The following is a 14040-nucleotide window of genomic DNA, read 5'->3' as shown; positions in this document are numbered from 1 at the left end:
AACTCATTCGCTTTTAGTTTTATATCTGCTTTTCGTGGAATAATAACTTTTTTTTTTATTTTGAATTTTAAACGGTTGAGACAAGTACCTATCATTCACTACTTATATTAAAGATGTGTATGTACACCTAGATTGTAATTAAGGATACAGAAATACTATACATGTAAGTGTTTTTGTAGTCTAAGTTTAATTAAATTGGTATAAATTTAACAAAATAAATACGCGCATGTGTTATTACTTTTTTTCGCGCTTTTTTAGCATAATAATTTTTGTTGGATGGCACAGAAATTTATTGACATAGTATAGAAATTTTTATACATATCACAAATTTTTGCTGCAAATATATTTTGTTGGTTAAATAAGTTAATTGTGGTCTTTCAAAAATTTGTTGTGTTTTGTTGGACATATTTTATTAGTTAATAGTCAATGTTGTAAGTATGTAATTTTTTAAAAATTCATATTATGTATTAAAATTTATGTGTTGTACATCAAAATTCTATACTCTAAGAGATGAAGAAAATTAAAAAGACATCGATGATGATGATAGTAAAAGAAGATAAAAAGAAAAACAAACAAAAAAAAGAAATCAAACAAGAGAAGATGTTGAAAAAGCAACAACAGCTTGAAGTTGTTGAAAACGACGACTATTGTTAAAGAAGAAAAAGAAGACGACGACGATGTTAAAAAGAAAATACGCTAATCTAGCTTGGTTAGGATTTGGTTATTGAAATTACTTGATTGCCTAGCTATATTGTGAAAAATATATAAAATATTTATATTTTAAGATGTATTGTCTTATATTATCCAGCTCAGATTTTTTTTTTATCGACCTTTAAATTGATCATATTTTAACTCTTTAAAATTTCTCCTAAAATAAAAATGTCCGAGTTAGTATGATGCCTTCAACACAACTAGAATTTATTTATTTATTTATTTATCTATTTTTTTACTCTCTCAAAAGTGCATGCATGCATAATCTTATTTATCTATTTTTTAACTCTCTAAAAGTGCATGCATAATCTTATTATATCATGGCAACTGTAGAAAACTCGAATTCCAGAGGGATTAATTTTTGACTTGTTAGATTAGAAGATTCAATAAAAAAACCAAACATAATGAAAAGAAAAAAAAATGCTTTGATATTGGCTTACAGGTGACCAACTTCTTACCAATCCATTAAATTGGAAAAGACAAGATATAATTAAGCTTTAATCCTTACGTAATTTAAAATTTGAATTTAATAACCTTTTTAATTCCTTCAACACTTGATGGAAAAATAACCCTCTTGTTTTTTACACTCTCCTAAGGTTAATTAACATCTTGGAACATACATACATAACATAAATCTATCAAACATGTCGAAACAGACTAAACCATATTTATTACATTAAACTAAGTTATAATAATAATAATAATAATCTAAAATATGTCAACCTAGATTCAAACATATTATAGAAAAGGGAGGGCAATCTATATATTTTTTCTCCTTAGAAAAGAAAAACAAATAAGAAAATAAAAAACCTCTCTCATTACAACAAGCTAAGTAAGTGTATGATGAACCAAGAAATTGAAACCATGTCATGTGATGCGAAGTTGGTCCCCCCATGCATGCATGCATGCTTGCCATGCCAATGCCAATGAACACCCGATCTTGACGTTCCTGCATTCATTGGTCCCACGATAATGAAGATGCATCATCATGCATGTAAACACAAATTTCCCTTTGGATTTTGCTTATGTGGCATTATCATCATCATGGTCATAAAATTTGGAGCCTCAAATGTGAACTCTTAGTAGTAATAAGAGAGAAAGATGCTCTCTTATGATGATGTTGTTTAGGCCAAATTATTACAAATCTGTACAGAGATTGTGTCTCTCACATATCTCATATCTCACTATCCCTTCCCTCTTCTCTTCTCTTCTCTTCTCTTCTCTTCTCTTCTCGTTATTGCTGCTTCTTGTGTGCACACGTACACTTGGCTTGACTGTCCGAAAGAGTCTATACACACACACACATGAACAATTATTAACTATAAAATGTGCAATGTTTCTCTATTAATCACACAATTTCACTAGTAATACAACATATTAAGTTAATGAGTTCAATTTCTTATACTTATTCCAAGTTGATTCTACTTATAATTATAGTCCATAAACATAAACATAGTGTAACGTAAAGGGATAATTGATTTGTTTATGTGGGAGTTAGTACCTCAACTTGGTTTTGAAGTTCTTTGATGTAATCAACAGCCAAGTCCAACATGTCTGCTGTGTTTGTTTGCTGAAAAGAGAAAAGAGAACAGAACATTGATCAGTTATGGCCTCCACAATGCACGTGCGTGCAATAAGTCAAATATCTTACCTTGTCCATGTTAGGGACGAGATCCTGTAGTTTCCTCATTCTCTCACTAATTTTAGTTCTTCTAACCTGAGAATGGTAATTCACATACAAGACAACATCATTTCTTTGCTGCTTTCCAAGTCATGAAAGAAATTGAACAAAATTGAAGTATCTATGCATAGAACTATCCAATTTGGCATCTAAAACTTTTAAAAAATGAGTTCAAATAGTGGGATGTGAGTTCTACCCTCTCTGCAATGCTTCTTGGATGAGTAGCACAGCCCCGCTTGGCACGAATCTTGCACACGACAGAATCCGAGCACTGGAGAAACTTCTCAATGGCTGCTATTTCCGATGATGTGTTTGGCATACTCAACTGGTGAGCCAATGGAGCACCAGGAGCCTGGCCTGCTTCGGTCTGATCGATACAACGAAAGAATTTTACAACAAATCATCATGTGTCCTTGAATTTGCATTGCCACAATGTAAAACTATTTTACAAGTCATCAAGTGAAAATTACATATTAAAATTGTCTCATTATGTAAGCTAACTTGAGAGCCAAGTTTGTAACCTATATACCAACATTAACATAGCTATAAAAGTACTGTACCTTAACCTGAGTGTCGGCCACATTCGCCCCGGCAAATGGTTTCACATCTTCGTCTCTGAACCTTTTCCGACCAGCAATGTTGTCGGACATCATCGAAGAAGAAGAATCGTCCCAAGAACCAACGGTTAAACCTGACATAAAATCGCTGCTCTGGCTTTCTGCAAAGGCTTCAGCACTCTCTGGATTGTTTATTGTATTGGATGTGCTCCTGATTTCAGCTATTGGAGTCATTAGTCCAGAGGATGAAAAGGTTGGTGGATTCTTCAACCTCGCCACCGGAGAAAAATTTGCATCCTCACTAGTGTTGCTAGCAGCAGCTCCCATAGTTCCCATGCCTCTTAAAGCAGCATAGCCTGAAAAAATAAAAATAAAAACAAATTAGGATTGTTCAGTGTCATTATCATTGGATATTTTTAAGTGACAAAGTAAAAGATTATGCAAAAAAGATCAAGTCTAAAACTAGCACAAAACAAAGATACACAAAAGTCTAAGACGACAATAATTATGTTTTTCACTTGCTCTAACAACAAAAATGTGTCTATAACAGAATTTCACTTTTGGGTAGTTTTACTTTGACCCTTATTAATCCAATCTGATTTGATTTAGACTAATTGTCTCCAATTAGGATTATTTACAAAGACAATTCAACTTCACAAGATTTTTTTTTAATTATTAGAGATAATTCTATTCGAGTAATTTCATAATCTTTTTTCCCTTTATGGGAAATTAGAAAGGATAAACAAACAGAGAAGAAAATTTTGGTCTCCAAAAAAGATGGGAGGGGAAAAAAATTAGACATACCAACACCCCACATACTATACCCAAAAAGGAAAGTTTTATTTTTTATTAATGAAAATAAGAAAAAAGTTAAAATTGTTGCAGTACATACCTTCAATGTTCAGGTTTGAAAAGAATCCAGCAGGTGAACTACCATGCCTAATAAGATTAGAAGCATTTCCACGACCAGTTTTCATCTGATTCGGCAAAGGTGGTCTTCCTGAACTTTGATAAAAACTCTGAGTTGGAGGATTATTACCACTCAAAGATCCATAATTATTGTTACTCATACTATTCATCTGCTGCTGTGGTTGCTGCACCAATGATTCATTATTCATTGAAGAAGGCAAAGGCTGAGGCTGAAGGGTATTATTGGTATTAATGGTATTAATACTAATCTCTTCTTCCTTCACTTGCGAGATTTGCTGAACTACTTGTTGTGGCGGTGACAGATTTTTATTATTATTATTATTATTAGTAGTAGTAGTAGCAGCTGCTACTCCAAGTAATGAATCATCTTCAGGTTCATCATTTGCAAGGCTATTCATGAAGCGTGCGAGGATTTTCTCAGTTTCTGGGCTTGAAGGTTTGTTGAAGATGCTTTCGTAGAATTCCTTGTCAATGATGCTAGAAAAATACGAACTTGGTGCCGATCGGAACCTCGTTAGCCCCGAAGAATTGCTGTTGTTGTTGGTGGTGGTGGTGTTCATCTGCTGGTGATGGTGGTGGTGGTGGTGGTGGTGGTGGTGATCCAGGAACATGGGAGGGTGCCGGTGAAGATCTGACTCCATTTTTCAGCTTCAAAGCTTGAATCTTTTGATGATTTTCTTCACACCCAACTCCTCAGATCACACAAAACTTCTCACAATTCTCGCTTTCAGCCCAATTCCTGTTCATCAGAGCAACAAATAAATAAAACAAGGCCAAAATAAAATAAATAAAATAAAACATTTCTTTTTCTTATAAGAAGAAAGAGAATTCTAGAGATCCAAGGGGTAATAAAGGAAACTAAAAATATCTTATATAGATAGATACTAACTTGAGAGAGTTACTTAGAAGTTAGAACTATGAATTGTGAAGTATGGTGCCTCAAAATCAGCAAGAGATCAAGCAAGGGAACATGGAGAAACCAAAAAAATACAAAAAAGGAACAGGAAAATTGAATATAAAAAAAAAAAAAAAAAGAGGGGTGTGAAGGAATGGAAGTAATGAAAAGATAAGTTGTGTGGTTTGAATCACATAAGCATCAAAAAGTCATGGAAACTAACGGCAACCGGTTCCTATGTTCCTGTTCCTGAAAGTGAATCAATCCACTTAGTTTCACTGAGACAAGACCAATTGCAAAGTTGCAACAAAAGCAACATCTGAACATAAACTAATGAACATAGAAACAGTAAATGCTTTTTTTTTTATTTGGACCGAAGTATATAAGTATATAACAATAGAAAAACCTACCTCAATAGCTTCACTTGTTTTCTTTTGTTAATAAAAATTACAAATAATAAAAAGAGAGGAATTTGATGTTATTGGGTTTATCCTTGGAAGTGGGTTTGGTGGTGAATGGTGATGGTGGGGATAGAGAGATAGATAGATGAGATGGGTCTTGGGAAGAAGGTTCAAGAGAAAGGGGTGCAAAAGGATTATATAATAAAATGGCATTCCATTTTGCTGCTCCCAATCAGAAGTGAACACAGCCATAAATCCCAGCTATCAGATTTGGTAATGTGTTTTTTCTTATTTTATTTGGCTCATGTGGTTTTACCATAACACCCCTCCAATTTTGGGAAAGAACAAACAAGGATAAAGAAATAAAAAAAACAGAGCTAATCCTAAATTTAGAAGCAAAGGTGAATAGACCCAAATGGGAATGAATACGAGGTGAAATGACTTTATTGCCTGCCCCTAATACCACTCTAATAATACTGCGCCATCACCACCAACTGCACCATGACACTTTGAATTCACACACAAATTGCAATGCCGGATTTGGATGACATTATTACACTCACCTGCAGCAGTTTTGGCCTCATACACTCTTCCAAGAGTTACTTAAATGTCACTGTATTCATTCATTCACCAATCCTTTAAGCCTTTAAGGTTACCCTATATATATATGTGCCATTAATTAACTAGTATGTCGCTCACCTCTTATAATTTATATTACAGGAAATTTTGTTGGTGTTTTAAGAATATTCGTATTCAAGTAATTTTATTTATTGCGTATATTTTATAATAAAGATTAATAGTTAAAAATATCAGAAATTATTTTTTACATAGAGAACAATGGTGTTTTCTTTAAATACTGGGTTGGCGTGATTTTTAGAATTATGGAGCCGTCAAATATGTTGGCAATCATGTAGATCCCGTATTGTTTACCACGTAGTTTGCGTACTGACGTGCTGTCCATGCGAGAGGGCAAGAGACAAGAGGCAACCATACATACTTAACTCATCAAGCGAAGGTGTCTTTATCCAAGGATCACGCAGGCCAACCAAGCAACACGTAGAATGCAAGTTGAGGATGCTACGACACGTGCATGCCACCAAGGTAGCACGCAAGTTGCGTGTTGATGTCGCTGCGCCACTTGTCTAGCATGTAGCAGCACGCGAGATGCGTGTTGTCCCATGTCGGCATGCAGGAGGCAGGCCCCCTCCGGAAACAAGCGTCATTAATGGTGGGAGGGGAGGTTGGTAGCGCACCCGTCTATACTAAGAGGGTGGTGGGGCTCATTGCTCATGTATTGTTGGGAGGTGGTGGGGTTGGAGATTTAGGGTTACCTTTCATTGTTAAATAAAATGAGGGTGGGATTTTCACTATCTGATACTTAGGATTTTGAGTTAGTTTTTTGGAAGTTTGACAAGGAAGGGATCTTTTCAACTAACTCTTTTGTGCAGGTGATGCAAGCAAAAACACTTTTTGAGGACATCTCCAGCTACAGTTTTACTAAAACAGTATGGAAAGGCTTGGTTCCACCACGAGTGGAGTTATTTGTTTGGTTTATTCTGATAGGCAAAGTGAATACCAAAGAAAGGTTGTATAGGCTAGGAATTATTATCCAGGGTGATCACGTGTGTATTGTGTAAAAAAGGTGTTGAACATATCTATCACTTGTTTCTTGGTTGCGAATTTACCTGGCAGGTGTAGGGTCCTTGGCTATCTGACCTTGGGAGGCAGTGGGTTATTCCGAGTTCATTGAAAGAACGGATCTTTAATGACAAGGATTCAAGAGTAGAAGCAGTGTTCCACAGATAAGATGAGAAGACACCACATCCAACTCAAAACCTTAAGGTGTCAAGTGTGAGCCTCCACATCAAGCGTCAACTCCCCCTCTTTCTAGCTCCTCCACCACGGGTATTTATCCATCACACCGCCGCAAAACACCGCGGGACACGCCGCCCGAACCACCTTTGTCGGGAAGACTTTCGATACTTCACCTTGAATACCCCTTAAAACCAGAGCTATTAAACCATCGGCTCTGATACCACTTGTTAGGCCAACCGTGGAGAGCTCTCGACCACCGGAGAGAATTCGGGGAGGAATCAAGTAAGAGAACATAAGATGAGAAGACACCACATCCAACTCAAAACCTTAAGGTGTCAAATTAATGGGTCTCTCATCTTATAAACTACTCACTCTTCCTTGCTTTCTTTGATGTGTGACTAACTTCAATACTTCTCACACTTGCAATACTAACACAGGGATTGGTGTAACTTGGATCCTTTTTATTGTTGATGGCAATGTTGGAGATAACATAAGGGATGGTTTGTTGGTGCTAATTTTTGGATTTTGTATTTTGGCTTTGAGACTGTTGAAGATCTTGCTGCTCCACTTTCTTGTGTTGAGCTCTTTTGTTCAAAAAAAGTTGAGAGTGAGATTAGAATACTCAAAATGGTACGTAACTATACGTCTCCTGAAGATCATGTGGTCAGTTATTTGGGACATCCTAATTATGTAAGTTTGTTATTTTTGTTTAATTTATTAGTAATTACTTAGTTAACATTAATTTAGTAGTTTATTATTATTTATTTGGGTATTATATTATTTTACGTGTAATGTTAATATTATTATTCTACGTGTAATGTTAAATATTAATATAAATTACAATTAATGTTAATTTTTTTTCTAAATTAATATATATTTTTTATTATTTATTAGAATATGGTATTTTATATTTTGTAAATATATATTTTGTGAGCCAATAATATATAGTTATATGTTATAGATAGTGAAACTAACAAAGAATATAGATGTGAGTAATAAGAAGTTATTAATTTATTCGTATTACTGTTTATTAAATTTCTTTTTGTGAGTTGAACTTTATCAGGTTAATAGGAATCTTTTGCCCCATAAGCTTGACCAACCAGAGACGTGGCATCCGGATGGTGATCAAGTCTTACGGACCACCGAATTTTACCAGCTCTCGATAGTTGGACTTGGAATAATCAGAGGATATTCTGCGATGCTAGCTGCTCTTGTGGAAAGGTGGCGGCCGAAGACACATATGTTTGTAATATCAGTGGGTGAGATTACAGTGACACTGGAGGACATGTTATACATATTCGGCCTACCAATCGACGAAGAAGTTGTGACTGGTTTGACCGATAGCAGTCACGACTTCTTGATCACGCAGAACCTTGCGATATTCGGCAGTGAACCCCAATTGAGCAGTTCCTCCAAGAATTAGATAAATCTTTCATGGGTTCGCCATATTAGAGACACACAGCCTTTGGACACATGAGAGTCTGTTATGCGCTATGTTAGGTGTCACATCTTTTGTTTGTTGGGTACCACACTCTTCGTGGATAAGTCGACGGCATATGCCCACGCAAAGTAATGTGATTCTAGTCATTTTACAAATATTTCATAATGAGTAAAAAATTTTAAGAGTAAAATTATAAAAAAATAAATTTATTTAAAATCAAAGTAATGTGATTAAGTGTAATTTATTTATATATGATTAAAAAATAATTGAATAACTATGTACAATAAAAGATTGATATTAGTGAAGAATAAAATTAAAATTTATTTATATGTATTATTTTTGTCCCCAATATTTTCGTCCTATTTAAGTCTCTAATGTTTCAAAATCATCTCAATTTTGTCCCACCGTCAATTCTGTTAATAGAACCCTAACGGCAGGACAATATTGAGTCAATTTTAAAACGTTAAAGACTTAAATAAGACGATTTAAACATTATGAACAACTTTAGAACTTACCTCAAATATTAAGGACAAAATCTGTTAGGATTTGGTTGAATTAGTCCCACATTGCTCATGATAGCAAATGGAGTGGGTGGCCTAGGCTATAAATATGAGGCTAAGTTCTCCATTTGTTTTTGCACCAGTCAGAAACACTTTAAGCTTGTATCTGATTTTTCTTTTCTTTTGTACTCTTTATTAGAGAGTGTTGTGAGGTGTAGTTAGATATTTGCTTTGAGAGAGTGTGGGTGTACTGGGGTGCCGGTGAGAGAAAGAAGTCTATGTGTTGTAACAATTTTCACATAGTGATATTCTCTGGTTGTCATTTGACAATGGCCGTGGTTTTTTCTCCGGTAATTGGAGTTTCCACGTTAAATTCTTGTGTTGTGATTGTGTCTATTTTATTTCTCTGTCAAAGGTATTCGTTATACTATTCCAGTATATGGTTGCAACAATGTCAGGATATTCAAGTGCTGTGAAGCTTGAAATAGAGAAATTTGATGGAAGAATCAATTTTGGCTTGTGACACCAGTCAGAAACACTTTAAGCTTGTATCTGATTTTTCTTTTCATCTGTACTCTTTATTAAAGAGTGTTGTGAGGTGTAGTTAGATATTTTCTTTGAGAGAGTGTGGGTGTACTCGGGTGCCGGTGAGAGAAAAAAATCTATGTGTTGTAACAATTTTCACATAGTGATATTCTCTGGTTGTCATTTGACAATGGCCGTGGTTTTTTCTCCGGTAATTGGAGTTTCCACGTTAAATTCTTGTGTTGTGATTGTGTCTATTTTATTTCTCTGTCAAAGGTGTTTTCTTAAGATTAGATATGAGTTATCCAATTATAATTTAGAATGGAATATGAACCGAATCAAATCCTAATTCATCCGACCATAAACACCACTAACAGATTACTGCAATCTGAAAAGTGATGATATACCCAACAAATGAAATGACATAGAGGTACATATATAAGATGCACGATCTATATGACAAAATCTCAAATGATTAAAAAAAATAGATAGCTGCTACATGTCCTTTGAATTTTGGTGTGTGGGTAGAACTGGAATAAAAAGAAGGGAAATATTTTCTATGTTGTGCATTGGGACCACCGGTGCCACGTGGACGGTGGTGCAGTGAGATGTGTTAGAAAATTATTAGCGTGGACCCTTAATTGATATTTTTTAAGAGATTAAGATATTGATGAAGTTGACACACGTTCAGATTGGGACATAAATTAAATTTTACCATACCATTTTCTAACACTCTTAATTATACTTTTAGATATTTTAATATTTATTAAAATCAAGTCGCCAAAACAGTAACACGTAGTCAATATAGCTGTTAGCTGAATTGTAAAATACAGAAAGATAGTAATTTACTTCTTCTCTTAGCCATGTGAGTTAGAGTATGAAGTCGAAAGTACATATATAAGTTTCAATAAAAAAAAGGGCCTTATAGTGTACAGATGTGGGTGTACAGATTTTTGTCTTTTTGTAGTTGAAAAGTGTGTCACTAAAAGTGTTGCTTAAAGAAAAAGTGTTACCCTTAATCGTTAACTTGGCTCTGATACCAAATTTTACCATTTTTATTCAATTTTTTACTAGTCCTTGATGTATATTGTGATTTCATTTTTATAGTTTTTAATCTTGTTTTAGTTTATAATATTCTTTTATTTCTGAATTTTCTTCTTTAATCTTTAACTTAGATAAACTTAAAGGGCTATTAATTTTAGATTCTCTTATTTGAAAATTTGATGAAAATAATTTTTCTGATGGTTCTTTTAATAATAGAACTGGGTTTTCAATAGCTTTATATTTTGGTATTTCTGTTTTTACAATTTTCTGAAATAATTCATCGACATAAATTCTTTCTCTGTTTTTAAATATTATACTATGATGGCTATTTGTTAAAGCATAATTTATTGCATATGTAATTGAAAATGGTTCATCATCTTGTTTCATTAGATTCTTTCTGTGAAATTTTAAGGGAATTCTTCTTCAGACTATAGAATCGCCTCGGCTGCTTCCTCCTTGCTCTCCTAGCATATGAGTACTCTTAGCCTCCTGCTTTCTATTTTCTGATATTTTCTACAATTGCCTAAGCAACCTATTTATAATGGTTGGGTCTGATGGACAATTCCCATCCTTACCCTTCTTATGACGTCATTGCTTACGTCATTATCTTGCACCAACTACATTATTGGTGCTTTATGACCTAAGCACTTACGTCATTATGCAAAAATATTGAGGGATGCTTCAGATGCATTGTCTTCTTCTTTTATCATGTGGGCTTCAGATGCACTGTCCTCTTCTTTTATCATGTGGGTTGATTCCGTTTCATTATTGCTTTCTTCAGATATTTCTGAGGCACAATTTTAAGTGAAAAGTGTGGCTTTAGAAAGTATGGTTTAAATAAATCTTTAAATCTGTACAGATTTAGATCTGTACCATATAATTTTCTTAAAAAAAAATATCTTAATTAGTTAACATATTGTACTCTTGACTCTTGAGAGTATGTAAAATTAGTTATTATATTGCGCATACTTAACCAAAGTTATGTATCTATAAGTACCAGTTATTAACATAACTTTTATTTATTAATTATTAGCCTTTACTGATACTTAAAATTTTGCTAAAAACAGTGTGTTAAATTGTTAATGCATGCACGTGGGTTCCCATTAAATTGTGCCGAAGTTGCGGCCAAAATAGCAAATATTAAAAGTTAAAACATGAGTACCATTTGCTATGATGCACGGACACTGACATAGATACGAAATACGATACGATACAGGACACACCGACACTGCAAATTTTAAAATTTTACATGACACGAGACACGTATACATATAAAATATAAAGTATTTTTTAAATAAACCGTAATGATATTTTAATATTTTATTGATATTAAAATATAAATTAATTTTTAAATTATTTTTAAAGTCTTATTTTAATTATATCAAGTATTTAAAATATTTTTTGTTTTAATAAATAATAATATATATTATATCTAAATTTATTTTAAGAATATATATTAAAAATAAGACCGGACACACTGACACGTAATGGTATTTAGGTGTGTCCAAGTATGTCCGGAGAAAATTTTTTTATTTTTTATTGAGACACGATTTGGACATAGCAGACACGTATGTCGGACGAGTGTCGATGAGTGTCGTGTTCGAAATGTGTCACGACAACTCAGCAAAGTGTCTGTACTTCATATATCATTTGTTTTCTGAAACTAAAACTGATACTGGAACATTGATATTAGAGCATTCCAAACATGATATTGAGACATAATTCAATCCAATATTTTTTATATTAAACATAACAATTATTATCCACATACAAGTCATTTTTTTATACAAGTCTATACAAGTCATTTATATTCACGTACACATGTTTTTATTCGTGCTGTTACTGCACGTTCTTCTTCTTCTTCATTTTCTTGTTGCACATTCTTTTTCGTTATTTTTTATTATCGTCATCACCAACACCGTCTCCTCTTCCTCCTCTTCCTCTTCCTCCTTCTTTTTTCATTAGAATTTCTTCTCCTCCTTCTCCTTCTCCTTCATCATCAGTTATCTCGTTGTTGAAGACAATGAATAAGTCAAGTTCTGATTATCAATTGAACCATAACGAAATTGATTATTTTCCTGAATTCAATCAAGTGGTTGAGGTGTGGTTCGATTCTAGTTAATTTTTTCGTTAGTAGTTTATGATTCTTGAGGTGAATAATGTTTCATCGTTGATTGTTTGAATTGAATGTAATGTAAAAGTTATGCATTAAAGAAAATATTTTTCTGTATTTGCAACAAATTTGGATATAACACGAAGATATTTGAGTGTATTGTTTAAGAAATTTTTGTGTATGTGTGCTGATAAGTTCTGCATAATTCAAAACTCTTCCTATCCCTCCTCCTCATTTTTTGCTGCTTCTTCTTCTTCTGTTTCATTATCATCATCATCTTTTTTTTTATTCATCTATTTTTTTGTTGTTTTCTTCTTGTTTTACTCTTTTAACAAGAATAAAAACAAAAAAATAAAACAAAAAAGAAGAAGAAACACATAATACTGTAAAATTACTTGGAAGAGGATGAACTTACATTCATTCAACTAAAAGAAAGAAAAAAATAAAGAAAAAAAAGAAGAAGAAAAAAAAATGCAGCATTAGAGGAAACATTTTTCTGTATTTGCAGCAAATTTGAGTGTAATACGAAGATATTTGGGTATGGTATAACACGAAGATATTCAAGTGTATTATTTAAGAATTTTCGGTGTATGTGTGCTGATAACTTTTGTATAATTCAAAACTCTTTCTCTTCCTCCTCCTCATCTTCTGCTGCTTCTCCTTCCTTTTTTCATCATCATCACCATCTTCTTCTTTTTCTTATTCCCTCTCTTTTTCTTTTTTGTTTTACATTCTCAAGTTTCTTCGTGTTTTACTCTCGTAACAAGAATAAAAAACAAAAAAATTAAACAAAGAAGTAGAAGAAACACATAATGCTCCAAAATTACTCAGAAGATGATGAACTTATATTCATTCAACAAAAAGAAAAAAAATAAGGAAAAAAAGAAAAAGAAAAAAATACAGCATTTGAGAAAATATTTTTCTGTATTTGCAGCAAATTTGGGTGTAACACGAAGATATTCGAGTGTATTATTTAAGAATTTTAATTGTATGTGTGCTGATAAGTTCTGCATAATTCAAAACTCTTCCTCTTTCTCCTCCTCATCTTCTGCTGCTTCTTCTTCTTTTTTTCATCATCATCACCATCTTCTTCTTTTTTTTCTTATTCATCTTTTTCTTTTTGTTTTACCTTCTCAAGTTTCTTCTTAAGAATAAAAACAAAAAAATCAAACAAAGAAGAAGAAGAAACACATAATGCAGCAAAATTACTTGGAAGATGATGAACTTACATTTATTCAACTAAAAGAAAGAAAGAAATAAGGAAAAAAGAAGAAGAAGAAAAAATACAGCATTAGAGGAAATATTTTTCTATATTTGTAGCAAATTTGGGTGTAACACGAAGATATTTGAGTGTATGTGTGCTGATAAGTTCTGCATAATTCAAAACTCTTCCTCTTCTTCCTCCTCATCTTCTGCTGCTTCTTCTT

At 33.2% G+C, this 14040-nt stretch overlaps 1 protein-coding gene across 2 annotated transcripts; it reads right to left on the bottom strand.

Moving 5' to 3' along the window:
* Positions 1346–5430, bottom strand: LOC107629009 (transcription factor bHLH122). 2 transcript variants are annotated; one of them, XM_021117905.1, is made up of 8 exons: positions 5185–5430; positions 4769–5023; positions 3842–4618; positions 2953–3305; positions 2589–2759; positions 2363–2428; positions 2213–2281; positions 1742–1999 (listed from the first exon to the last, which is right to left on the bottom strand). In XM_021117905.1, the coding sequence occupies exons 3-8, from the start codon at positions 4518–4520 to the stop codon at positions 1946–1948; spliced, it is 1392 nt and encodes a 463-aa protein (XP_020973564.1). In that variant the 5' UTR covers positions 4521–4618; positions 4769–5023; positions 5185–5430; the 3' UTR covers positions 1742–1945. The 2 variants fall into 2 exon arrangements, with proteins under 2 accessions (XP_016187162.1, XP_020973564.1); XM_016331676.2 differs by lacking the exon at positions 4769–5023 and having other exon boundaries at positions 1346–1999.

Source organism: Arachis ipaensis, chromosome B03, assembly GCF_000816755.2.
Source record: "Arachis ipaensis cultivar K30076 chromosome B03, Araip1.1, whole genome shotgun sequence".
In the NCBI taxonomy this organism is placed as follows: domain Eukaryota; kingdom Viridiplantae; phylum Streptophyta; class Magnoliopsida; order Fabales; family Fabaceae; genus Arachis; species Arachis ipaensis.
The sequence above is the reverse complement of the archived record's forward strand: the minus strand, read 5'-3'. Positions and strand labels throughout refer to the sequence as shown.